The 26,925-nt window shown below is 36.0% G+C and overlaps 1 protein-coding gene across 11 annotated transcripts in view; it reads right to left on the bottom strand.

The window, feature by feature from the left end:
- The window catches only part of FRYL (FRY like transcription coactivator), a 161,955-nt gene that overhangs the window by 85,747 nt on the left and 49,283 nt on the right, over positions 1-26,925 (bottom strand). For all 11 annotated transcript variants that reach the window (XM_015624289.3, XM_015624287.3, XM_015624280.3 and 8 more), the window contains 2 exons: positions 8,336-8,535; positions 1,883-1,936 (listed from right to left, as the gene is read on the bottom strand). In XM_015624289.3, the coding sequence (XP_015479775.1) occupies positions 1,883-1,936; positions 8,336-8,455 (174 nt within the window). In that variant the 5' untranslated portion in view covers positions 8,456-8,535. The remainder of the gene's footprint in view (positions 1-1,882; positions 1,937-8,335; positions 8,536-26,925) is intronic.

The following is a 26,925-nucleotide window of genomic DNA, read 5'->3' as shown; positions in this document are numbered from 1 at the left end:
TTTCCCAGAACAAAAAAAAATCAAACAAACAAACAAAAAAAACCCAACAAAAAACCACCAAAAAACACCAAAAAAACCACAAACAAACAGAAAAAAACCCCACAAGCTATTTCAGTTTCAAGCTGTACAAGCAAAAATATTTTAAGAAATGCAATACATGCTCTATAAAAAAACTCCTGTCCGGTAGCTTCCTGATGTGCTATGAATGATAAAGGCAAAGCACTGGTACTAAAATGCTAAAATTTTTAACAGTTTGTGAGTGTATCAACATACAAATTTCCTTCTCAGTTTCCAAAATGTCGGCTCTTTTAGCTGAGTTTATATTATTGTTCCAATTAAGATATCAAATGACAAACAGAAGATTTCTGCTGTTTAAAAATTAAAAGCTATTGATTTTTCACACTTGTTTTAATAGCAGCCCTCTTGGTCTGGTTATGTTTCCAACAAAAATAACTTATAATCCCATTAAATGCTATTTTACTTTTTTATCAGAGGGACAGACAACACTATATGCCTTTCTCCTCCAGCCCTCTTCTCATCACTTACTGAGCTTACTGAGAGAACAAGTCTTGATTAGATACCTCCTTAGTCCCAGAGCCCTCTTGTGTTCCAAGCATGTTCTCGTTATTCACGAAGTACAACAGTTACTAGCTCAGACCCCACTATCAATACAGGTAAGGTCACTTTTTAGACTCAGACTCTTGGCTCCATAAAGACCTCTGGGTGAACAAGGCTGGCCTAGCAGCAGCTCTAGCTTCTCTGCTGGATGCTGTGATGTCTGGATCCTCCTCATTCCCACACTTTGCCAATCACTTGTAAACCTGTTATCTTCTGCACTGCTGGAGAATTGTTCTTAATAAGGGTTTTTATACATTGAGCAACAGAGATGCACAATCTTAATTTCTTTTGCCAAATATTGTGCAAAATTCCCTAACAAAATTCATAATCCCAGCCATTCAGGTCTGTCTAAAGCAGTTATTCAGTTGCATTAAGGCTCAGATCTTCAAAGTAGATTACAAATAACAAAAGAACAAACTAAGAACTAACACATATATATACACACACAAAACAATTTTTTTGAAAGAACTGTATTTTCAGGAAACCTACTTTCTTTCTGTATTATCAAATTTTAAAAGTTACATATTTTATTTCTTCTTCTCTTCACTCAACCTGTTTTTATAACCTCCCTATAGACAGAACACTAAGCTTCATATAGTAGGTACTATTCAGGAACAGTCAAAAACAGGAACAGGCAATTAATGGGGTTTCCTCTGAATGCTGCCTCTCCATTGCAAGGAAGTGGTTATGGGACACAAACATGCCTATACTATTGAAGAATTAGAAATAAAGACAATAAATATAAATAAATTAAGCAGAGAGTCATTCCAGACACAGCTCACTGAGAGTAAGTGAAATGGAATTGCCCAGCAGCCTATCTGTATTCTTGGCAAAGGACAAAGTAACACTTCAGTAACACTTCGAATCTACCCTATAACTTCTGCCATAGAATCAAAAAGCCCTCAGTTAAAAGGTGTGTTATTGAAGTAAAATTAACACTATTTGTTTAAAAAACAGAGCCCCAGACACTCAAACAATAAGTGATAGTAGAAATAAACTAAGACTTCTGTCCTCTAATGCATTTCAACATCTTTCTTCCACCAGTTTTCACTGCCACCTTCAAATAATTACCTATTCTAGTAGTTTCTTGCTATCATATTCTACAGTGGAAAATAAAGTCTAACTAACAGTCATAGTCTAAATCTTCTAACACAGATTCAGATGCAGATGTTCTAAGATATTACAATAGTGGAACCACTGTTCTGCAAAAATAAAGCCCACCTTAATCCAATAAAAGTTGCCTCCAATTATATATGTCTCCTACCTGATCAAACTGAAGATCTTCACCTCTTTGAAGAGATCTGGACAAGAGCTTTTCCTGTATAAAAATAAACATACATTTCACTATGCAATTGACTATTATCAAAGATAGATTCATTCCTTCTCAGTTGTATTACAGAAAAAAGCAATAACTTTTGATGCAAATATTTTCATTGTTTTTCAGATAGAAGTATTTCTGGAGATGTGAAGTATACTCCCAAAAATTAATTCAGTAGCTAAATAATAATAACATTAAAGACTGACAAACAGAAGATGTCAGAGGCCAAACGGGGACCAGCTGGTGGTGGGTATCAAGTGTAACTTAGAGGAAAAACCATTCCCATCTCAATTAACAAGTATATTCATGTTCGTATATGGAAATTATTCTAAGTTACAATAATGATTTTTAAAATGTCTTCACAAAGGCAGAGACAAGTGCATTCAATGTATTTCCAATCTGCTCTTGTCCTGAACCAAAATGAAACATAGAAGACCTGCTCCAGTAAAAGGAGAATGTGAATAATCCCTTGCTTTAATTTGAAATAGCTGTAAGGGACAAAAAAAAAGCAATATTACTGGAATTTTACTTATTACAGTATTTATTGCTACCATTAGCATATGACATACTGCTCTGTTAAAAGCAAAATTAAATTGTACAAAATAATTTAGTGAGGATTAAAGCATTACAGAAACAAAACATTCACAAACTCTAATAGTAGACAGTAATTCTTACTAGTCACTGTGTAGAGCACAAAATTATACACTTACAAGAAATGCAAGTTTTATACCTTGCTCAGGTACCCTGGAAAGTAAAAAAGAAGAAAAGAAGGTAGAGGAAAAGAAGAAAGAAAAAAAAAGAAGAAGAAGAAAAAAAAGGGAAGAAAAAAAGAAAAATAAGAAAGAACACTGAGTCCTGTGCACTGACTCTGAGGGTCAATGATTTACAGCAAGGCAAGTGCCACAGCAACAGCTTTAAAGGCATACTGCAAAATGGTAACATATATAAAGATCTGATGAACGTTTCCTGTTATTTAAAAAAAATGTGAACTACCCTTCATTTGATAATATTATAAATGAGTCCAAAATGTTATCTTTCACATGGGAAGTAAAAAAAGTACGTAGAGTCAAGAGTTAATAGCTCACACTAGACTGCAGTAAGCAAACAAGGAAGTTTTACGGAGCAAGGTAAGTCAATGAATTAACTTGCCTGGTTTGGCATGTAAAAGGAGGTGTGAGCAATACTGATAGCCAGTTCTGCTCTCAACAGGTCATAACTCTTTGTTAGCACAAAGTAACTGCCCAGTAGTTTAGTATGAGACAACACCCATGCTGTCAGGCTGTTGACAAAATCTGAGAAAGTCAACATTGCTTGGTGATTAACACTTGCAAGGCTGCAAGAGACAGACTATATGTTCAACAGATAAAAATTCATATTGCATTTCCCAAATCCAGGTTTGAACTGGCAACTTATTTTTTCTTGTCTTAATTGTAATCTTGAAAATACAGCACAATTTCTGGCATTTTCTCCAGTAAGAGCAGCTGTATTTGGTGTTAAAAAGAATGTAATATCTGGCAACTATTACAGACTCTGAAAACTTGAATTCAACACTGTCCAGACAAAAAGCTTTTGCCTACCCTGAAAGTATAAATTGAAATGGTATAGATGCCAATTCACAAGTCATTTTTCACTTTCCATAATCCAAAGAAATCCACTTAATTATCTAGGAAAATACTACCATTTATGTTCACTTCCAGTATGCCCAAATTAAAAAATATTTTAGGAAGAGGTTTCAGAAAAATGCATTGATTATTCTGAAAAGGCTCTATTTTTTGATCAACTGATATAACAGTTAATGTTCTTTCACTGTCTATTCAAAAACAAGGGGGAATAAGTTTCATTTCCTTGATTCTTTCAAATTCATGTAATTTTACATGTTAAATCTGTTCAAAACACTGTTAGGAAAATTGGTATTTCAAATCATATACTAAAAGCTCCAGAGAGCACTTGCCAAGCCAAATTCTCTTTTAGCTACGACTCCTCCTTTTTTTTCCACATGAAACACCTGCTATAGGTGAATTCGTGTTATCTATATTATGCTTTCAGATAAACTGCACAGTAATTGCTAGCTTATCTATAAAGCAGAAACACAAGAAATGTTCCGCTCCATACAAACATTGTGTCATTGCTAATTAAGTTAAATGATAAGAAGTAGGAAACTATTTCCTTAAAAGATGGAAAAGTGACTTTCCTGTAAGAAGATGGGAAAAGTCAGGTTCCTTAAATCTCTTTAGGTTAGGATGGGAACATCCCAACAAACCACATTTCCACCATCATATCACAAAACTACTATACAGGTGAAGAAACCTTGGCAGGGTTCACTATACCAATTGCATGTGTTTAAAGCCAAAAATTGCTAAAGAAAGGAATGACAAATCAAAGAGAAGTAAAATAATCTGTAAGTCTTTAGATAAAGAAGTTGAAATCCATGTCAATAGAGAGCAAACTAGCTTTGAAATTTAGCTTCCCTTCCATAATCCATACTAATTTAGATATTTCTGTATATCAAATGTTTAAGATTTTGAGGTCAGAAAGCATGAACACCTAACAAGTTCATAATCCTCTCTATTATGCTTCCTCAGCACTAAGGATCTTAACTGTTAAAAGGTAAATACACTGTAGAGTTAATGTAACACTGACCAAACAAAGGTGACATAGCCAAATAACACTCCTGAACCCAATCACAGGTTTATCAAAACCTTTGAATTATTTGTATGGCTTTAAAATTTATTTTCTTTTAATGTCTTCTTCTACCTCTGCTTTGTCATGGGTTCAGTCATCTCACATGATTTTAAAAAAATCTATTCAACAGCATAAAGTAAAGGTCTGGAAACTCTAACTGAATTCATAATTTAAGATTTATTTTCCTGGCTTCCTGAAGTTCAGAGAGAGATGGAAATAATAGGTCTACATTTATCTTTTACAAGTGAAATGAAAAAACAAAACACTATTGCATTAAGCAAAGAGCAGTTTGCATCCATTGTGTAAAGGAGAAATGTCAACATATGGCAGGCAGCAGGGATCAGGACTTGCATGTGCTGTGCAAACAACTGCACCCATGGAAAAAGGTACCACCCGTTGGCTCCTCTCCACAATTCCCTGGCACCTTCCTCTGATGGTTAGCACACCTCAGCAGGGTGGCTCAGGTGTGCAAAGCAAACTAGAGCACTTCTGGCTGTCCTCCAAGCCGCAGGGAAGAAACCAGACAAGGGATGCCGCCTTGCCTCCTGCAGCCCAAGGGCTGGGAAGTGCCTGCATCCTTGCCCCAGAGGCAAGCAGAGTACTGTGCTAAATTTTACTTCAGACAAACTTTTGAAAGCACCTAGGCAACACTTGCTAAAGTGTACATTGCTAGTCTGAGCCATTTTTAGTATTTCCACAAAAGAGTTGCTTCTGTTGGTAACAGGTTTAAATACTCTCGCTAGTTTTGACTTCCACATGAGACAACTACAGTCTAGTAGGTTAGCAGCTTATCAACTTGGTGGCACCATGTTAAATTCTCTGCTTAAATTCTAATCATCCATATTTGCATGCAGCTTGATGAAATACGAAATAATTGAGTTTATCGCTAATATTTTTAACTGGTATGGTTTATGTCACATTTGGGGAAGGCTGTGTCATTCCTCAGTGTCATCCTTCTCAGCTGAGAAGTATTTTTTAAGCTACAAGACTACTCTTGGGCTCTTTTTTCCTTTAAAACTATATATTGCTGCAAAAGATTTAGCATAACTGGTTAAAAAAAATGGTTTTATTTCATTTATTCACTAAAAGGATGATCTTCCTTTCTGTCATTACACATGCTGCTTTCATTTAGTCATTTATTTTAAGCATTTGCTGATAAGCTCTGTCTATAACTTTGAAAATGCTGAGGTATGGCAATTTTGGAAGCAGAGAACTCTTAATTAAATTAGTAAGAAGAAAGTAGGTAAAATTCACAGCCAGGGAAACAATTCAGTTAATTTTTGAAATCACAAGTCAGTTACTTTTAAATGTAATCCATACATCTAGCAAAAATGATACTACCCCTCACCCACAGATGCTGTCTTGATCTGCAGTGACTTTTTAAAAAATTTTTATCTTAATTAATTTTTGCTCCTCTACTGGCACGTTCAAGTTTTAAAAAGTGTCTAGCTCCTAATTTTGATTGGTCTGGCTTTAAAGTCTCTCAAACAGCTTCACCCTACAGCCTAGCTTCATTAAAGATTTATGTAACCCTATATATATTCTCCACATTTTTGTTTGTAGCCAAGTCATTCCACAAAATCAAATCACACTAAAATAATAAATGGCTTTCCACTCTTCCATTAAAGCCTTTTATCCAATCACAAGCAGTGCTTTTCTGGTGCTCTTCCAGCCTTTTAACCTTCTTTTTAAATTTCATACACTAGAACTGAATGTTCAGTACTTAAATTCTACATATAGAAATAAGGCTTCTTCAATACTTTTGTATTTCCTTTCAGTGAGACACCTAAGGATTCCTGTCTACCTCTTTATGTTATACAGGCTCAGTTTGTTTCACTTTTCCACAGCTTCTGGCACCTCTCAGTTTGCTGATTTTCTTTACAGTCCTTCTCAGCCACCAATATAAAATGAGGAATGCTGGCTATACATATAAATTACATTTAATTCCATTAAAATACATTTTGTTTAAAGGAATTCAGCTTAGCCAAAAACCAGACAAAAATGTTCAAAACCTTTATAGATGACTACTTCAGTAATATTTGTTATTTCTTATTAATTTATCCTAAAGAATTTTATTCATACTGTATACACACAAAATACTGACTTAAGATTCTTAGCAGTAAAAAATCTTGACTAAGGTAGACTTCATGCAATCACCATAAAACCTCACCAGGCAACAGAGCTGGGAATCACTCTTCTGTGAAAAGCAAATTATTTAATTAGTTTCATGGGGTTTCTAATTTTTAATCTGGTGACGTGTTTCAATTTTGTATGATTAACAGATTTAAAAACATTTGTTTAATTAACAGTCAACAGCATGGCAAGGAGACACAACCTGGGACTGATGACAGAGGATTTATTTAATCTGGTCTAGGGACAGGTTTTGCAGCAGAAGTGAACTCCAGAGCTATTATATTTACCTTGCTACCATTATTCTGGTTAGACTTGACTCCAAACTAGTAGTGTCTGCAGGAAAAGCTCTCTTCAGCTCACCTCAGTTACAGGCAGTCTGTCCCTCTGGCCAAGCATTACCCTCCCTGTCTGTTTGGCCAGTGAATAGGGCTGGAGGGGCAGCATACAGCACACAGATGGACAGTAGAACCACCAGCCTTTCCACCCATAGCATCACTGCCACTACAGCTCTCATTTTTAGCCAGGTATCCTTTCATACTTGTGTGCCCCTTTTGCCATGAAGTTCCTGTGCTTTCTTATAAACCCCTCTTGAATACATGATTTTTTGGATGTCTAAAAACAAATAGATAACTTATATTTAAGTTGTAAACTTGATTGGTGCACACAGACATATCTATAAAGAATAGGTATAAAGAAAAGTTTCATTTTACTCAGCCTTTTACTCAGCCTTTTATCTATTAAGGGTTGTAGTTAAAGATGATTCCATAATCCACAACATAGTTTTAGTCGTGTTTTTTTGGTTTTTTGGACTACTTCCTAAGAAAATTTTTCCTGAAGTTTCAAAACTGAGGCTCAAATGCTCACATATGCACTTTCTGCACATGAACACTTTGACAAGCAGTTGCCAAAGTTGTTGGCAAGAAGCCAACAGAAGCTTTCTGTGAGCTGATCTTCTGCAAGGCACAGCATCTCACCTGCCCAGTGAATTTCCAGATTTTTTTTTTTTAAAAAAAAAGTTTGTTTTGTTTGCTGTGGTTTTGGGGTGGTTTTCTTTTTGTTTTGTTTTTTTTTCCCAGAAATTTCCAAATTAAAATAAATCCATTTATTTCATGACCACAAGGTCTGGATCACCAATGGAGTTTTGCCTTTTTGCCTAATCTGCAGTAGATGTGGACTACTATATTATTCCAGGTGCTAGTATCATTACTTCAGAAAACAAACCAAACGCATGTTTTCTTGAAAGTATAGTGTCCAAGTATTACTTCAAAGAAACACTGACAGGAAACACACTTCACAGTATTAATGAAGGAACATTTTTTGTTCCCATTTCCTTTTGTAACTTAGACCTTAGGGATACACTAAGAGGTCTTGTTTCCAGTAACTACTAGGTAACAGTTTTGACACAAGTCAATAAATCAGGCAGCAATCCTGTTTGCAAAAGTCTACTTATTCCTGAAGTAATCCCTTTGAAAAGTCAACAGTATATGGGAATGCTTTTTTCAGTAACCATACATATGATAAATCAGCCCATTTCAGAAAAAACAAGACCGTTTTGAGAGATACTATGAAAAAAAAAGGACTCACCAAAGGTTCAGCCATTACAAGTTCAATTTTCTTTTCAGCTTGAACAGCAAATTCAGCAAAGAGGCTTTTGATGACATACTCGCCCGGTTTCACATCTGGGTCAATAGTAATGTTAGACATGATGATGCCTCTCTTTTCCCAGGTGGAAACAACACTTGGAGAAACTCTACGTTTATTTACTCTGCTGGGTGGTGCGGAGGCTATAGGAAAAAAAACCAAGAAAAACACAGAGCTATAAAGCAGAGCTTGTAAACACAGTGCTAGTCACTTTGTAGTTTCCCATTCATCACACGCACATTTTCACACAGTAAACTCTCTAAACCAGAAAGAAACAAGTAGCTGTAACATACAAGAATGTGCTTGTTTTAACTAGGTTGGAATTTCTACTTGTAAGTTGCACAAGGGTTTACAATGTAGGTCACTTCTGTTACTGACAAAATGCTCTACACCATGACCATGATTAACATACAGTACCATACAGTTCAAGTATGACTAAAAATCAGAAGGCTGAATGGAAAGGTTGAATATATCCCCCTATATTATGGGAAGCATTGCTTGATTTTATTTTATAGATCATCCATGAAGTTCACATTTCTATTTGGTGTCCAAATACCTTCAAGAGAAATTCTTCCTTGGTGGTTTTTGTCAGTTAGCTGATTTTCCTAACAAGAATGCAAACCGTTTTTAGACATAGCATGCTAACTCATCTTCTTAGTCCCACATTAAAAACTTGTTCCTTGTATTAAATATTTTTTAATCAATACAAATAACACTGTATATATCAGTCTCATTTTCTAAGAGTTAATGTTTTTCTTTTATACTGAAATTGTCACATACAAACTTTATATGTAGTTATTCACCTTTAATTTTATTTTTCTCACTTAGCACTCCAAAACATTTTTTTATTGTGAAAGCTGCCAGCAATGTGAACTGCAGTACTGAAAATCATGTTTGAAAAATCACACACAGAGGTTTAATATACAAAAAAATGGTGATAAATAACAATTTTTGTCTTGCACACTATATATCAAAATAACAGTTGACACCTCTTAATGATGACCCAGATGTACCAAGGGAGGTCTAATATTTCCCTAGCATATTCCATGAATGCAGATGTTATTTTTCAGTTGATATTAGGAATTAATATTAACAATTCTTACCTATTGATATTAAGATTTTATTTTCCTTAAGACAGTCACCAGGGACCCTAATTCCCATTTGTTTTATTCTGCTACATTTCATGGCTTGTTTAGGTAAGCTTTTTTAAGGCTTTTTGCAGGTAAAGTGTGAGGAAATTAATTTGGTTTATTTTACAGAACCTAAAAATTTTTTTACATGTTCTCAGTTTTTACATGTGCAAACACTATTAGCTAAATATTACCCACAACTTTTACTCAAATGTTTTTTTTCAACTCATTTACGAAAAAATATGAGACCAAATATGGAGATCAAACTTTTGAGAAGATCACATCTTCTCAAGTTAAGTCTTGGCGATTCATGCATGATATCTTCTATCAATTCCAAAAGTTTCATTTTAGGTAATATAACAGACTCCCACAACTTCCATTGACATTTATCATTTATCAAATGCACTAATGAAGTGAGCAATTCTGCAGGAGTGAAAACTGAATGCCCCCAGCTACATTAGCTTCTAATCCAAAAGGAAAGTTACCTTGCATAAGGTTGGGAATACTACACATGACTTGTTTTTAATCTCTGTGCTATTGTACAAACTTGCTGTTTAGATGGAATAATGCATATTTTTTCCTGTACATAAATTGCAGTATCCTTTCTTTGAGGCTGGAAAGACTTGCACAAGGTCACAAAACTCAGTTCCCAGGAACCCAGGGTAACACCAGAACAACAGGCACACACTGCATGTCATGAAAGATTTCTAAACATCCTCTAACGCTTCAATCCAGCACTTTGATTTCAGTAACAGAGGCCTTAAAGGACAGAGAACAGCATATCCCACACAGCAGAGTCAATGGCACATTGCAGACACTGCAATACCTAGATCCCTATGGCAGAAGCTCACTAGATATAAGTACACAAAAACATTAAGAAACAGAACAAAGTGCAGGCTGCAAAAGCAAGGTGACAACCTAAAACTCTTTCTCATCCCACATCTGATGACTGGCTCATCCTTCAGTACAGAAACATAAACATTATAGGGACTTCAAAAAATATTTCATGTCTTTACAATGCCTATGCTCTCCAGCATCTGTACTCTTGTCATCCTTAAGCCCTGGTGTTTCCAAAGGCAGCCCAGAAAATGAGAGAGACTGTGTCAAGAACAATAGCACAGAGGTTTAAGAAAAGGTGAAAGAAGGAATAAATACATCCTTCCTACCCATTGAAGGTAACAAATAGAGATACCAAGCATCAGATAGGTAAAAAAGAAGAACGCTGCAACATCAAGATTTTGAGCAACTTTCCTTTCATCTCCATCAGATAAACAAAATAGAAATTTTATGTCTATGGTCCTTAGCAGCTAAGGACCCTTAACAGATACCACATATTTCTAATATATGCAGTTGCTTTTATCCTAAATATGAGCATTTCTAAGAAAGCTAAAGCTTCATTCTAATCAACAGACAAGCTGGACTGTCTTATTTTAAAAGACATATTGACACTAAGAGGCTGGAAAGAAATGAGAGCATTTAAAACTCCTTTTGAATATCGTTACTTGTGTTTTGTCAGAAGAAATTCAGCAAAGCAGCAGCTTCAGCTCATTCTAGACTTGCCTACTAGGTATGCGACAACTGTTGCATGATCTGGACTGAAGCAAACATGCCAGAGGTCTGGTCCAGTTCCTACTCCTGAAGAGTGAGGAGCTGGTACTCAACCACCTCTTTTTTCTCTCTAGGGAAACTAAGAAAGACCACTGTGCTCCTTAACCCCAAACTATATTTAGATGTGCCTTATGTAGACAATTCTTAATAGTGTGTTTACATAACACATTTCTGTCTTCAGATTTTAAACGATCACATTGAAAAAGCCCCTGTCACTTAAGAATCAGGAAACATTGAGAGCTGATCATCTTTGAACTGCTATCTTTACTTCATGTTAGCAACTCAATCCTAAGTAAGGGACCACCTTAGAGTGTTAACTTTCAAAGCTATAGAACAGCTTCCCTCACTAAGGATGAAACCCCAAGGCTGTCTATACTGATCTAAACCTAGGTAAATTCCCTCCTCAGGTTCAAGCTAAACTATAGGAAATGGATTAATTGGGTAAAAATGTAATGCTAACAAGAAAAAAAGAAGCAACAGGACTACAACCAGACTGACTCCTGTTAAGTGCTGCAGAAATTTCAGTACAAGGCAGAGGTCATGACCATGCAGCCAAGGAAATGTGGTGCCAGGACAGCCTTATATCCACCAGCATTACCAAGGACCCCACTCTCTGGCTATAGTTTCACACAGCCCCCTTTGGATGGCACATGCTGCAGTACTGTCAAGGGATGCGATCCCTTCCAGCCAGCTCTTTCCCCTCCCATGCAAGCAAACACAATAGAATCAGCTGTGCAAAGAACTGAACTGGAAAAGCAGCATGCATATTATTTTTTTCCCAGGTTAATTCTGACACAATCACTTGCTCAAGGCACACAAAACACACAAGTGTGTGTCAATGCTCAGAGTCAATCACTGCCTGCCTTTTAACTCTTTCTGCAGCAAAGGAGAGTCAAGGCTATCCTATAGCCATTCATGTTACTAATCTCTGTGTTCACATGCACAAGCTCTCCAGGTGGCAATGAACATACCCCCCAAAAATCCAAGGGAAAACCGTCAAATTGAAACAATTACAAATACTACCGTGAGAGTATTACAATTACCATAGTTTTGCTAAAATGTTAAGCATGTAAAAGGGAGAAAAATTACTAGGATCTACTTTCATCTATGAACTTGCTGAGAACTCTAATTCATGACGCCATTAATGGTTGACATAAGCATCAAGGCTCTTGTCTAGCATACGACAATGTTCGTGGTTTTATCTGCTTTGTAAAACCTGTAATTTAGTTAAATACACACAAAAAACAAACATGTAGGAGGAAAAACGGAGGAGCAGCTCAACTGCTTAATAAGAAAATATACAAGTTTGTTAAAGAAAAGTCAAAATTATTCTCAGATTTCTTAACTAAGTCAAACAACATTATTATCTGGTATAATTATGTTCAGTGGGATTCATTTACTCATGAATTTGCAATCAATAACATTTGTAGGAAGGATCTATATGGATTTTAAATATGCTTAATGGAAAACAAATGTCATTGCAGGACAGGATTAAGTAATTTTTTTCTGCTATTCTTAGCCATAAAAGCATAAGCCATTCTTTACTTTTAGCTGCCAGAGTTTGGAAGCTTCAAAACATGAAGCATTCTACAGAACTTCAGATGAGATCTGGACCAGAAACAACACAACTTGCAACAGTTCAAAACTAAAAAAAACTACTTTCATAAATTGCTTGAAAACAGTGAACATTATTCACTTGAAACAATATCCTGTTTGTTTGCTCTGATGTGAGCTACTGCTACGTGGGAAATCTGGGAGCAATGCAGTAAGGAAATCTTTGTTAAACAGTATTGTTTGGTTGCTAAGGCCACACCAAATTGTTTGGATAGTTGCAAGGAACAGTAAAACAATACAAAGGATAATTAGACAGACAACACACTCCTAGGTCAAAAGGCAACACGCCCTGATGTATGCTAAATGAGAAACAAAAGTTGTTTCATGTTAAACACAAGTGTCTAGAACTAGGAAAAGTTGCTTAATACCCAAGTTGATAGTAAAGAATGCTACTATTTTATCATCCTGTTTCTGTCTGCATAGCCCAAATGCATCGAGCATTTGAGGATATAAAGTAGCATCCTATTTACCAATGAGACTATTCAGGGTTCAAACATGCAAAGCAGGTACTGAAAGGTAACAAATGCACCCCAGAGCCAGTGACAGTTGTTGTGGCTAATATAAAACGATTTTTAGCTTTCAGACTTTTTTTTTTGTACTACTTTACACCTAGCCAAGTGTTGGCACTTCATATGTGCTTTTTAAGTGGTTTTTGCTTTAACTGAAATTTGTGTTCAGTTGCCGCTGTGTCTCAGGAAGTTGGAATGGTTGGATTGACACCAGGTACCTCCCCTCTTTCCAGATACCTGAAAACACATTACTTTACAGCTTTCTAAAATAAGGTACCCAACTACAAAATAAGCATGCTGAACACAATCTTGAGGGGCCTCCACAGTTTTCATCAAGCAGATTATATTCTTGGCTGCTATTTTTAATTAATTGCTAAAGTAGTAGATAATTTTACATGGCTCACATTTAGCAATTAAGCTTTTTACTGGCTTTTCTTGCAGCGCATGCACTTTCACAGGTACTTTGTACTTCCCGTGACACTTGTTGCAGAATAGGGCTTGCATGTCCAACTGACAATACCAAAATTTCCAAAGACTAAAAATATGTGTGGTTATTTAAAGGAATTTTAATTAAGCTCCTTGCCTTCTACTCTGATAACATCTAGAACATCCTGCCTCACAGAAATGGTATTAATATACATGGAAACTTGTCTGCAGTAATTGTTAGAGTGTTTCATAACAACAAATCTTTAGCTATTTTACTAAAACAATATTTTTTTTTCCTAAAAAGGATGTCAATGCTCAAAAGAGATGGCAATCTATCCAGAATCATCCCAACAAATTATGAATAGGGGCCAAATGTTAAACCTAAGTTTCTCATGTCCCTGATCAGAACCCTGCTTTTCAGAGCAACTTCTTCAATAAATTTATCATAACTTCACAATTCTAAAATTCCTGTTGATCATCAGGTTTCTACTGTTTCCAAAGTCTCCTTGCTCCTACCAGTGGAAAGAAAGTCTTATGACTTGAATGAAAGGAACGGTGAACAGCTTTATGAACAAAACAAAATTCAACATACACTGCTCTAATAACAGGTGTCCATTCCAAATCTTAGCCTCCAACCTAGAAGTAAGTACAAAGAAAGAGCCATTCTTCACTTAAATCTCTTGGATTTGCTTTCACAATAGCGATGGCAGGATGTAGTTTACCTGGGCTGCTGAAGTATGTGACAGCAAAGCAGACAACCAGGTCTACTTCACCGTTTTTTGTTCAAACCATGCAGCACTATTGATAGTGCATGAAGCCTGTCTGCAAGCTGGATTTATCCCTGCCTTACTTGCTCCAGCTGTACTGAATCTCTGCTGATGTCATGCACAGCCAATACTGTGGCACACGTGGCTGGTTCCTTGGATCACCAGCGTCACACAAGTGCTGGACTCAGCAGTCTGCAGAATTAGCAGACACTTCTGCATTATACTTCATTTACCCTGATTTTCTCATTTATTTCACTAACATTTATTTACCAGCAAGATGGTACTAATCTTAAACTGTGCTACCAGGTACAATAAGAGAAAAAAGTTGCAAACCCATAAAATATATACTTATTTTAAGCACATCCGGTTTTATACAAATGCTATTCTGATTTTCTTAGTTGTGTAAATTATCCTCAATAATATGTTTAGATGGACCAAGAAACCAAGTTTCTGCTAGATGCCCTTTTCTGAGGAATTCTTAATAGGCCCTTAAAAAACCTAAAATGAATAATCATCTTGATACTGGTATGAAGCAGTCAATGCCAAGGGAGAGGCAGAGCAGCCTCCTGACACCAGAGCAATGACACTTTACAAGAGAATCTAAATAATGAGGACAAAATTCATAGTCTTTGACAGTGAAATTAAGTACCTATTAAGGGCCACTGACCACACTTTTTACTAAAGTGTGATATCTAGATATTCCTTTGCTTTACATAATACACATTAACTGATTGGCAACACCACAAATAGAAACACAGCAGTAGAAACCGAAATCAATTTGAGTACATTAGAATATACATGATCAAGAAAACAAACCTGCTCTTTCTCCCCTATTTCTCATAGCTTAGTCTGGATACATAGTTCTTGATGCACAATTTTCCTATTATTTTCGGTACAGACTACACAACTAATTCATCCAGCAACACCAGCTATGGAATTCTCTCTTCTTTCTCTGTGTTGGCAGTATACAGTTAATTTTCTCTGGAAGATGTTTAATGAAGATTTTGGCTTCATACATGTGTCCAATTACACAAATGAAGAACTATTATCTCATTAACAGAGACACGGACTAAGCCCAGAGTGCAAATTCTTACCTCATTTCTGTCAATTCTTTACTGGTTTTAATTGACTTTTATGTCAATAATTAAAACAGAAGTAGTAGCTCATACTTCTATAATGCATTTATGATATGCCCCATGATAAGACGAATGGATTACCTACCCGTGAAATAGAAACAGGCAGACAAGTGGTTTCATTCAGTGTAAAGTTTGTAAAGCCAAGTCAAACCTTTCAGTGAGAGGAAGTTTTATGTGTATTGATAACTTCCCCTCCACGTCTAAATTGGAACTTACATTTTACTTCTGCAGCGAAACACTTCCCTATTAACAACTTATCTAAGGAGTTTCAGATATGTTAAATTTCAGCCAAACTCTGGGACAAAGAAACATAAATGAATGTTGCAGCAATAAACAGAAGATAAATTAATTTCAGCAAGTAGTCCATTTACCATATGGTTGTAACATGAAGGATAGCCTGGGAGAGAATACAGGAAGCATTTTTGAGTTTATTATGGGAATTGGTGCTATGACAGCTGAGCTTTCATTTGATGAAAAACATCCCCACAGAACAAAATCTTCACAGAAATCTTCTAAGTTTTATCATAAAGGTTAATTTTTTTTACCTCCAGCAAATATGAATACCCTTCCTTTAGGGAAAGTTGACTCAACTGAGAGAGCAGCTGTAAATTTGTCTAGTTACAGTTACTCTCATGAACTTGTTTTCTGCTCTCAAAGCCTCTGAAAACACAGGTAAGAACGGTAATAGAAACATTACTTGCCAACACATAGCAGAAATTCTAAGGCATAAAACCTTGTCTGGTAATATCTGGTTTTCTAGATATCTGGGCCAGATTATAATCCCTTAAAAGACGTGCTGCTACAGATTATCCTCAAATTTCAAGCTTTTACCTTATAACTTAGTAATTTAGTCCTTCCAGAGATTCAGTAGTCTTCTTCTCTACTGATGTTAATATCTCTGGCACTTTTGTTCTCAAAATGTGATTTTTACATTTTCATTTGGCATAAATTTCTAGAAATGCAATTGAACAGTCTCCCACATGAGAAAAAGCAAAAGAGAAGTAATATTGCATCAAAGTTAAAAGCGATGTTTTTGTCATTAAGAAATACTCAAACCACACAAAACATGACTATTTCAGTTTAGAAGAAAATTTCTCCAGCATCTTTTCCACACCTATAACCATTGTCTGGGATGTAGGAGGGGAATTTCCCATGTGTCAAACACAAAAAAGTCCTTGAAAGGTCTTTTTCCCCTTCTAAACTCACCATTACTATAATCCTCTGGAGACTTTTTGCTGTATTCTCAGCCACATTTCTCCTTTTCCCCTTCTTTGTACTAATATTCAGATGCTCTTTGAGGAAGCATTACGAAGAGAACAAGATATTCTTCTTGTCTAGCTGCTTTAATGGCTGAGCAAACTCTAACCAGCAAATATTTCAATTCCTATATGGGACTTCATCTCTTATAGTCTCTTCCCTACTTTGAAAAGTCAAAAGTAAAATAGGTATAGGATTTCTTTCCTGAAAAGAAATCTGTTTCTCTAGAACAGATAGAAAGATAAAATGGACTAGAGATAAAATCAGGAAAATTATTTTTAAATACTTATTTTGTGTAAACTCACACACGTGAGAAAACTGGGCAATGAATTTCTCCAAGTAAATCCTACTGACTTTGCCATTATGGACTGTGGCAGTCACTCCTCTTATACATAGGTGAGAAATAGCAATTCCACTAAACATTCTTTCTAAACCTCTATCTTCATAGTGTATGAAGAGCACCTGCTTCTCTACAGAACTGTGACTCAACAGGACAAACCACAGCCATGTACATAATGCACAATCACCTAATCAGATGGATAAGCATTTTTATTTACTGGAGCAGAAAACAAAAATACTTTTATTAAGAAATTTAATGGTTGAAAAAGAGATCAGACCTGACATTTGGCATAGTGTGAGGATACCCAGGGCAGTAGTCAGAAATAGATTGTTAGCTGTTCCTGGGCTCCCGCTGTCCACTAAGAATGTTGGATTTGACAGCATCAAAGGGTGCTAAAAGTTACAGCTCCAAAGATACTGCTGAAGATCATGTGATCTCTAGTGCTGTGTAATTCTAATGTAGTGTCTGACAGCAGGACAGAATGTTCCATCTATGGCACAAGCAACTACCATGGCAAACAAGAAATTTAAAATTAAGTAGTAACTTTTTTAAAAATCACGATGATGAATATAAGATAAATTTTGCATACATTTTTTAAAATCCTCAACAACACAACAGCTAGAAATAGATGGGAAATACTGGCTGAAATTTCTACACACATATGCAACAAGCAATAATTTTGTGACTCACTTTACAGAGCCTTGTATGGTAGACTATGCATGTAGATTATTATCAGACAGGAAAAAAGAAAAATTAAAAAATAAAAAATTCTGATTGCACAAGATGCCAAAAAAGCAAACCATGCACAGTGGAAAACAATGTGATAGAACACAAAAACTGGAGGGGGAAGAGGAAATCAGTTTGAACTCAATTGTCTCAAGTCCTGCCCAGTCACTCTTGATTACGGCATGCCACCAGGATATCCTGGCCATTAAAGTGTCAGATCATAAAAAAATACAGTTTATGTAATTCTTTTCCTAGAACAACTGCCAGAATAGCAAACCTCATCAGATAAAATACTTTAATTCAAAATAGTATTTTTGAATTAAAAATAAATAATATTTTTATTAAAATAAATTTATTATTATATATTTATTATTTATTCATCATTATTATTTAAATTTATTATTATAAATTTATTATCAAAATAGATAATATGAAAATAATATTTTGAATTTCACAGAAAGCCTTACTTAGAAAGAAGCAAGATTTAATTAACAGCATACTTCCAAACACTAATTTATTTAACATGCTTTGTCTCACTGTCAGAAAGCTGCTCTCATGCAAGATTAGCTTCAAAGAATGTAAAGCATAAGTCTCTTCTGTCCATAATCTAAACATAATCCATCACATTTGGAAGCAGGATAATGGCAGGAATGTAAAGGTTCAGGGCTGTAAGTTAAATTCCCAGCAGTAGTTTTTACATATGCTCTTACTGTCCTGACATTTCATACAACTGTAGCCTTCAATTCAATTTTAAGCTGCACATAAAAATAAAGTAAGTTAGACTTTAATACATGGATTTCTGCTCGAAAACAGTTCTGTAATCAAGTTGCAAACTTCTCAGAGAATTTCTCATAGAAACAATACCACCCCAAGCACCTGCTACCTACAATCTCCTTTCCTTAATTGTGAAGATTAACATGCCCTTAACTGTCAAACTACTGTCAAACTACTTTGCACAGTACAAGCAAAGAATGTAGGTATCCACCCTGGTATCTCAGCTTCCTTCAAAATACTGAACTTTAACAAATGAGCGTATAGAACTACAAACATTCACTCATCCACAAATTTTGGGTTCCCTCAAAAGAATAACCATGTATGTATAAAAAAAAAAAAAAAGACTAAACTTGTTTCTTTACTTCCTATCCTCCTTACCATTAGGCTTTTTCAGCATTGCAGTTCATACTTTCATTAACAATGCAAACACAGAAGCAATTCTATTCCAGTAGGTCTCGCAAAAAAAAAAAAAAAAAAAAAAAAAAAAAAAAAAAAAAAAAAAAAAGCTTACAGTATTAATTTTAAAGGGCAATATCTGATGCTTATTTTTTATTTAACTTTATTTCTTTAACAGGAATAAAGACATCAACTTCCAACTGAATATGGAAAGCAAAGACAGAATTGCATAACACTGGCTTGCTCTGTTAGCTCTTCTAATCCACCTGCACTTTGGAAAATGTAAAGTGAGCCCCACTAAGTCTGAGCCAGTAGTATTCCCTGCTTTTCATGCCTATAAGTTCAGGGTCATCACAATACTATACAATAGTCTATATACTATACTATACAACACAATACTAGTCAGTTACCATCCTTTTAGATTGTATGTGCATTCATGTAATAGCTGAGAGGCCATAACTCATTAGCATTATTTCTCCTTCAGTTCTATCTCCTGGAGTTTTTTTATTATTTAGAAGAAGTTTCCAAGAGGGAATGCAGATTCCTACAGAGCAAATTTAAGCTTGCTGAGGGCAGGCAGTTTGGTTTCTCATCATTCCCTCTCCTGGCCAATGGATGCCATTTGAGAACCACATACTGATGGTGAACTTGTCAAACAACAGGGAAGGGCACGCTGGTAAATTTGCATGCACTCATGACCTTTCTGATTGGCACAGAAAATGTGTCCTGCTCAGCCCATGGGGTAAGGGAAGTGGGGCAGAGAACAGAACATTTACAGCTAAGAGAGAAAGCCATTTTTGCCATCAAATGGAAGGCTGCATCAGGCTGGAAATACACTGATGCTCTGAATCCTGTGTTAAGCATAAGCTAACAAAAGCAATAAAATTTTCTTAATGCTTGGCTAAGTGACGTTAAACTAAAAATCAGAAAGGAGGCAAAGGCAGCAGTGGAAAGAAAAATACACTAGTCAGGCCGGGAGTGAAAGACTAGGAAGAGAAGGAAAGAGAATTTTATTCGCCAGTGTTTATTCCAGATTTCCTTATAGACTGTTCTGTAAGTTAAGGAAGCACACATTTCCACAGCAATGATGACAGCAAACCTACTTTAAATAAAGAATTAATTTCCATAGTATGCTAACTACACAAAGAGAAAGAAAAACACAAACTGGATCTAAAGTTTCAAGAAGTAGCATTTAAAATCTAAAATTTAGGCAAGGATGTAGCAGCAAAAGAATACATATAAATAGAGGGCGCACAGACTTCACTCTGAAGTTGTCACTGCAAACGTATCACCTGTGATGATGTTTCATTTCCTTTCAATGTATTAAATGATACATATACACCACACACAAAAAATGCATCCTGTAACAAGGTCAAAGCGACACAGGCATGCCTTTGTTAACCAGCAAACAGAAACTTAAATACCTTATCTCATCTTTCCTAATCCACAGTTCTCTAGAAAAACAAAACTTTACGTCCTCAGTTTGCAGACTTAAGGATATAAAAAACTCTATTGGTCCACTGTACTTGAAGAAAAAACAATGTCAAAATGCTCAACGAATTTATGCTTAATCTTATTTCCAAATAGATTGTGTCAGAAGCCAGCAGCTTTTGCAAAGAGGTCTCTCGCAGAGGACAACCCAAGGTAGTTTGTTTAACCTTCTTTCTCTTTGCTGCCTCCTTATTCTTTCTTTGTGAGAAAAGGGCAATTCCAGCTCCCAGTTCAAAGAGGAAAATACTTTTCCGCATTATGCTCATTATCCTCAATTATCCTCATTAATGTCAAATTGATACCTTTCCTGAGTAAATGCAAGAATATAATGAATGCTGGCAGTTTTGCTCTAAAACATTATTTCAGAAAACAACTCTGGAACATCAGGTATAAAGTAACCAAGAACTTCAAATAATGTATCATTAAAACCAAGAAAGCAAAAAAAAACCCCAAAAACAATACATTAGGCCAGACTGGGTCCACTTACAGAGCACATTCAGGTCTTTGTAAATAACTATCTAGTGAAGTGCTCAGAAATATTGTAATAGTATTTCTGACGCCAAGGTATGTTTTGAAAATTGAAGTGTTAGGTATATATACACAAGGATTAAAAAAGCAAAGAAGAGAATAAACAAATACAATCGAGCACTGCAATACTCTCAAGCATACACAAATCAGTGATAGAAAATGTCTCATGCATTAAATATCAATTTCAGAAAAGAGCAACTGTTCTGTGCTCTGATTCTGTCAGTTCTGCCTGGTAATCCTCCATATGAACATATGAGCTGAGAAGGAAAATAAACTAGACTAACTCAATCTGCTACATTTAACACAAACATGTCACAAGCAGAAAAACAGAAAAAGTGAAACCAACATTTTCAAAAGCATATTCTTACAGTAATTTTGCTGAGAAATAAAAAAAACACACTTCCCCCCCCCCCCCCCCCCCAATCCAGGTAACTACCTAAATTAACTAAAAAAACAAAACCAAAATCAAAACCTGATAATTTCCCTGAATAAAATTTTCTGTCCTCCACTCAAGGAATCAGCTCTTCTGAAAATTCAATTCCAATGGGTTTCAATTTAGCTATTACTGAGGAGTTGTTAGTACATAGGAGAGATTGACTTTTTCAACTACAACATGAATTTCCTTGTTAAGGCATGCACATATCTTATAATGCTGTTGTAAGTCATGTTACTAAATTAGGTGTATTTAGTTGTTGGTTTTTTCTGTTTATCAAATGTGGTCTTCTGAGCCAAGTCCTTCCAATTCATCAAATTCTACAGAAAACAGCAGTGTTAGCTGCTTAATTTATTGGTAGTCTGGGATATCTATTTTCTTCAGAAAAAAAGTCTGATGAATACAAAAATTAACAAATATACAGAAAATTTAGGATTGTTCACTAGGACACTTATCCAAATTTGCTTTGCATGTGTGAGTTAGTGTGGGTATTGTTTTTTGAGGTTCCTCGGTGCTTTTTAAGTCTTTAACAGCAAAAGGTAGTGCTGAATTCACATCAGACCCTTGTTAGCAACTCTTTTTTTAAAAGAATAAGCATGAGATGCTTGTATTTCTAATCAGACTTTCTGGCTAAATTTATCTATGCTTACTGCAAATAAAAGTCAACTAAATTAGGAAGAATCCCAAGTTGTGCAATTCCTTAGGGAAACAGATGACAGCCTTCAGGGCTTTAAGTCCTCACACAAAGTGCAAGGGCATAGCACAAACCTGGCAGAAAAAATCCCACCCAGCAAGCACATAGCCAGCACTCAAATTGGACTTCTATAAGAAGACAATACAAGTGCCATGCAGTTATTCTTAGCCACCATAAACACACCAAGGTTTCAGAGCTAACAGCTTCTTTGTCAGTTTCATGGGAGGAGACTAGTTACATCTGAAATAAAAATAGGTTGTCATATGCTTGTCCTCCATGGAACTCCATAATACATGGCTAAATTGGTCATTTAAAAGATTTGAGCTGTGTGTATTGGTATCATAAGGAAAAAAAAAAACAACCCTGTTTTTCACCAACCTTCCTCAACTTTTATTTTTATCTGATTCTAATTTACTTCAAAAAGTAGTTTGCTCTTTCCACAGTAGGAACCTTTGTCTGGTTTCAATACATTCTTTTAAGCTCCAAAAATCATTGCAGAGAATTTTAACTGAGAGGCTGAGACTGGTATGAATGGCAAGTTCTGGCTGTGGGGGCACCAGGGAACGTGGGGCTTTCAGCATGGCTCGCATGAACAACACCTGGCTGAGTGGGTACGCAGATCTCCCTGCACTTCCACAACACACCCAGATCTGGAGACAAAGAACCATGTAATGACGCACACAAGTGGGACAGGACGGGCACACTGAACAGTGACAACTCCAAGAACACTGCTCCAAAATCTGCTGCCAACTGAAAAGGAGCCCAGGACACGTGGAGAATGTTACACCTGGCATTCTTGGCTCCCATACCATGACCATATATTACAGATGTAATAGCTTAACACAAGCACCGTGGTGTCTTTTTACTGGACAGACACCTTGAGCACCCCCATCCTAGGGCCTGCCTGCTGGGTGGACACATGCACTTTCCTCCCCTCAGTTCACATTTTAAGTAACATCTGCTTTCCCTGTTAAAAGGTCTCACATTTACATCTGGTACATGGTTTATACAACGTTGGAACAGTATTTCCTACACAGTTGTGTGGTAAAAATTAAATAGTAGGTTTCATATTTGTGTAGGAAGACATGGAAAATACCCACAGTCTATCGGCAAAGTAACAGATATGCCAGCCTACAAGCTGATGGACAGGGATAAAAACATATTTATACATAAATCCGTATTTTAAAGAGCAGCTTGTAAGGAGGTGATACAAGTGTGTCATAGCTACATTCAGATCTGCAGTCATTCAAGTACTACCAAGTTCTGAGGCTTGAAAAGGACCTAAGTATCTATCTGCATGTGCTGACACCAACTATGGCTAGCCAATAATGACAGCAGTATTTGCATGGTATTTAGAAGACTACACAGTTCATGACAAATGTAAGAATGAGGAATATAAATGAAAAAATATAAGAAATTATTAAGTTTCTGCTTTAAAAACTCTCCAATGTTCATCCCTCTTTAGGAAGAGAGGGTGAAATTTCCTGTAGAGGGTATCACAAAATACATAATGGTCTGATAATCTGTAGGGCTCCTTACTCCTGCTACATGATAAAAAAAAAAAAAAATAGGTCACTTAGGTTTCCAACCGGAATTAGTACAGACAGGTAGTCAATGCTGCCATCTCTCAAGTTGCTTTATATAAATATATTGGCAGCATTATTTTTAAAATGGGGCAATATCTCCTTCATTCTTGCTCAGGTATTCTATTAACAAAACAGTTGCCGAGTTATTCCCACTTAACCCTGGAAATCTTAGACTCTCTGATCGAGGTTTTGGAGCTCAAGCTTCCTCAGTATTTTGAGGTCATACAGGCAAATTCTGTATCTATTCTAATAAAACATTACTTCATCAATCACTCTCCAGCAATAAAACACAGATGAGATGAACAACTGACCAGCTTCTGGGGGCAACAGAAGCAGAGATGCAGTTTAGCCACAGTGGGACCGAGCAGCTCAGTCAGGGGTTAGGGCCTCAAGGCAGGGAGCACTCCAGGCCTGACATCTGGAAGGAGACCAAATGCAAACCACGAAACGATAACAAGCTCTGGCCTCTGCCAAGCTACACTCTTGGCCAGTGACCTGGAAATGTGAGTTTCACATCCAGAGCTCATCGCTCATCTTTTTCCCTCAGGATATGGTATTTAAGTTTGTGTGGTCACATATTAACACCACCATAAAACACCAAGACATTTTAATCATGTCAGGATGGCATAGCTGCACCTCGTGGGTCTCTGTCACCTCTCTCCATCCCCAAATAGCTAAAACTATCCAATATTCACAATTGCTTTCTGGCAGTCAGTTTTACTAACCTCAGTCTTAAAACTGCAAACAATTCCCAAAGACTTAACATCATTTTTCTCAATACAATTAGGTAGGCAGTCTCAGCAGAAGTAAACAAGCGGAAAAGAAATACAAAGCCTTGAGAAAAAAACTACAAATGTGCAAGAATATATGTTTAAAAAAAACAGTATCTAAATTAAAGTTAACCAAGAACACAGCACTTCCTCACTTCAGGTTTTCAGAATAAGAAGTGCAGTGCATACTTTTTCTTTTTAATTTAAAAACTTGCATCTACAGCAAGACACCAGTTTGGCACACCAAGATTGACTTTTAGTGATGCTGAACTTCAGCTTCAGTGTGCTTCAGAAAGTTTCTGTGTTCAGTGGTAGCATAATTCACATCCTTTACCACATTTTAGATAGTGAAGTCCTACAGCTTTGCTTCAAGTAATACAGAACCAATACCAAGGACTTCCCAGGTCCTGTCCTGCCATCCTTTCCCCTCCTTGATTAAACACATTATGTTCTTGTTTTCCTTGTCTTCTCCAAGATGAGCACTCCAGTTTTCCAGTTACAATAATGTCTTTAGGGATAATGTGACCATAAAAGATAGGCATAAACTATATATTAAAAATAAATATATAAGTAAAAATTATTCAAAAAAACTTTTTAATAATACTACAGTGATAGATACTAGGAAAACTTCTAACAGTGAAAACACTTTCCTTTTGGTCACCTTTTGCCATATTTGTGAAACTTGGGGGTTGCCCATAGTTTTTTTTAGGTAGTTCTTTCAGAATTAGTGATACACTTTTTATTTTTCCTGTGGAATAAGAATTGTAACTTGAAGTACTCTTTCAAGGGTTTTTTAATCATTATTTAAGAATGTAAAAAGAGAAAAATAATACAAAATCTTTCCCATCTATGCACTTCTGCTAGGTTATTTCTAAGTTTTAGATTCCTCTTTCCTTTTTTCCTACTCAGTTACTTTCTGAAGAGAGAAGTTTAAAGATAAAAATACCCCTACAAGCAGAACAATGTATGATTCTACTTTAATATCCTCAGTTTAGTCTATCATGGGTTTCTGGACACAGAGTTTAAACAGCTACTAAAAAACCTTTGAACTTTTTAGCCAAACCTCAGTAGACCTGGGTTAGCTTCCTCCTTTCTTCACTTTGCTGTCATAAAAACGAAGTGCCAGTTGACAGCCTCTCTTTTTTCAGGACAAGACCTCATTTGTAGCTGAAAGAACAGTAAAAATCTGGTGATATTTGGCCCAGCTGCTATGTCCTGCTGACAGCCAGCACAAAGCAAGATGTTGGAAAGAAAAGGGAGGCAGGTTTCCACTGAGATGTCAGGCACACGATTTTCTAAGCCCAATATGGGCTGCACTAAGCTGCTGAGTTGTTATGACCACTGACCCCAGCACCCTCACAAACACCACTGCTCCTAACCTGAAGATCTTCAGTTCTAGTTCAGCAGCATGAACAAAGGCAGTGAACAGGGATGACGAATAAAAGAAGCCAAAGGAAGAAAATTAACAATCCCCAGAGCTACTTACACAGCTTTGATAGCACTGTGAATCTAACAATTCTTTCAAATATCCATTCATTAGTTAGCATTGATCTGCAAGGGCTTAAGGCACTCATACATTTTTCTAGACCACCATTCTTGTCTGTACCAGTTGTCTGCAAAGAAAACTTCAAAAAATAAAGTTGAAAATATCCCCAAATCACATGCCAGCTGTGCCTGATGGGCAGAAGCACAGGAGTTATTTATACCTCCCATGCTGTGCTTTCCTAAGATCTCTTTACAAAATTAATTGCTTCTAGAACTTAAACGAATTCTTGAGCAAGAAACCTATAAATATTAATGTTTTAAATTAAAAATTTTATTTTTGAGGACTGAAATGGTTGTTTTTTAAACTCTTAGCAGTCAGTTTCTGAGGCTACATTTACTCTTTCTTTCCTCTGGATTTTCAAATTCTTGATTCTTAGGAGAAGAATGAGAAAAGGCAAAGAGTGAGGAAAATGTTTCATATATGCCTGTTGTTTTCTACTACTACTACTTTGAAAGTGTTCAAAATATATATACATACACATTCATTAGAAGAATTTGTTCTGAACTGAGTAAAATCTGTCCTCTACATCACACTTGTTTTTTCTAACTACACCTGCTTAGGGCATCAAATTAAAATTCTGATGAAAATTAAAGAATCATAAACCATGTAATTCTGTAACTGTACTGAAATATTTTCCACATCTAGCTTTTTGATCATCACTGTATTTTAAGTACTTCTAGATCAATCTATGAGAGACTCCTGGATTCATCTAATGAGAGTTATCAATGGAAACCAAATGATTTCTTTCTATACCTTAATTTTCCAACAATTACTATCCTAATATTAAAAGCAGTTAAAAGAA

Source organism: Parus major, chromosome 4 (genome assembly GCF_001522545.3).
Source record: "Parus major isolate Abel chromosome 4, Parus_major1.1, whole genome shotgun sequence".
Lineage (NCBI taxonomy): Eukaryota > Metazoa > Chordata > Aves > Passeriformes > Paridae > Parus > Parus major.
This window is presented reverse-complemented; position numbering and strand designations above follow the sequence as displayed.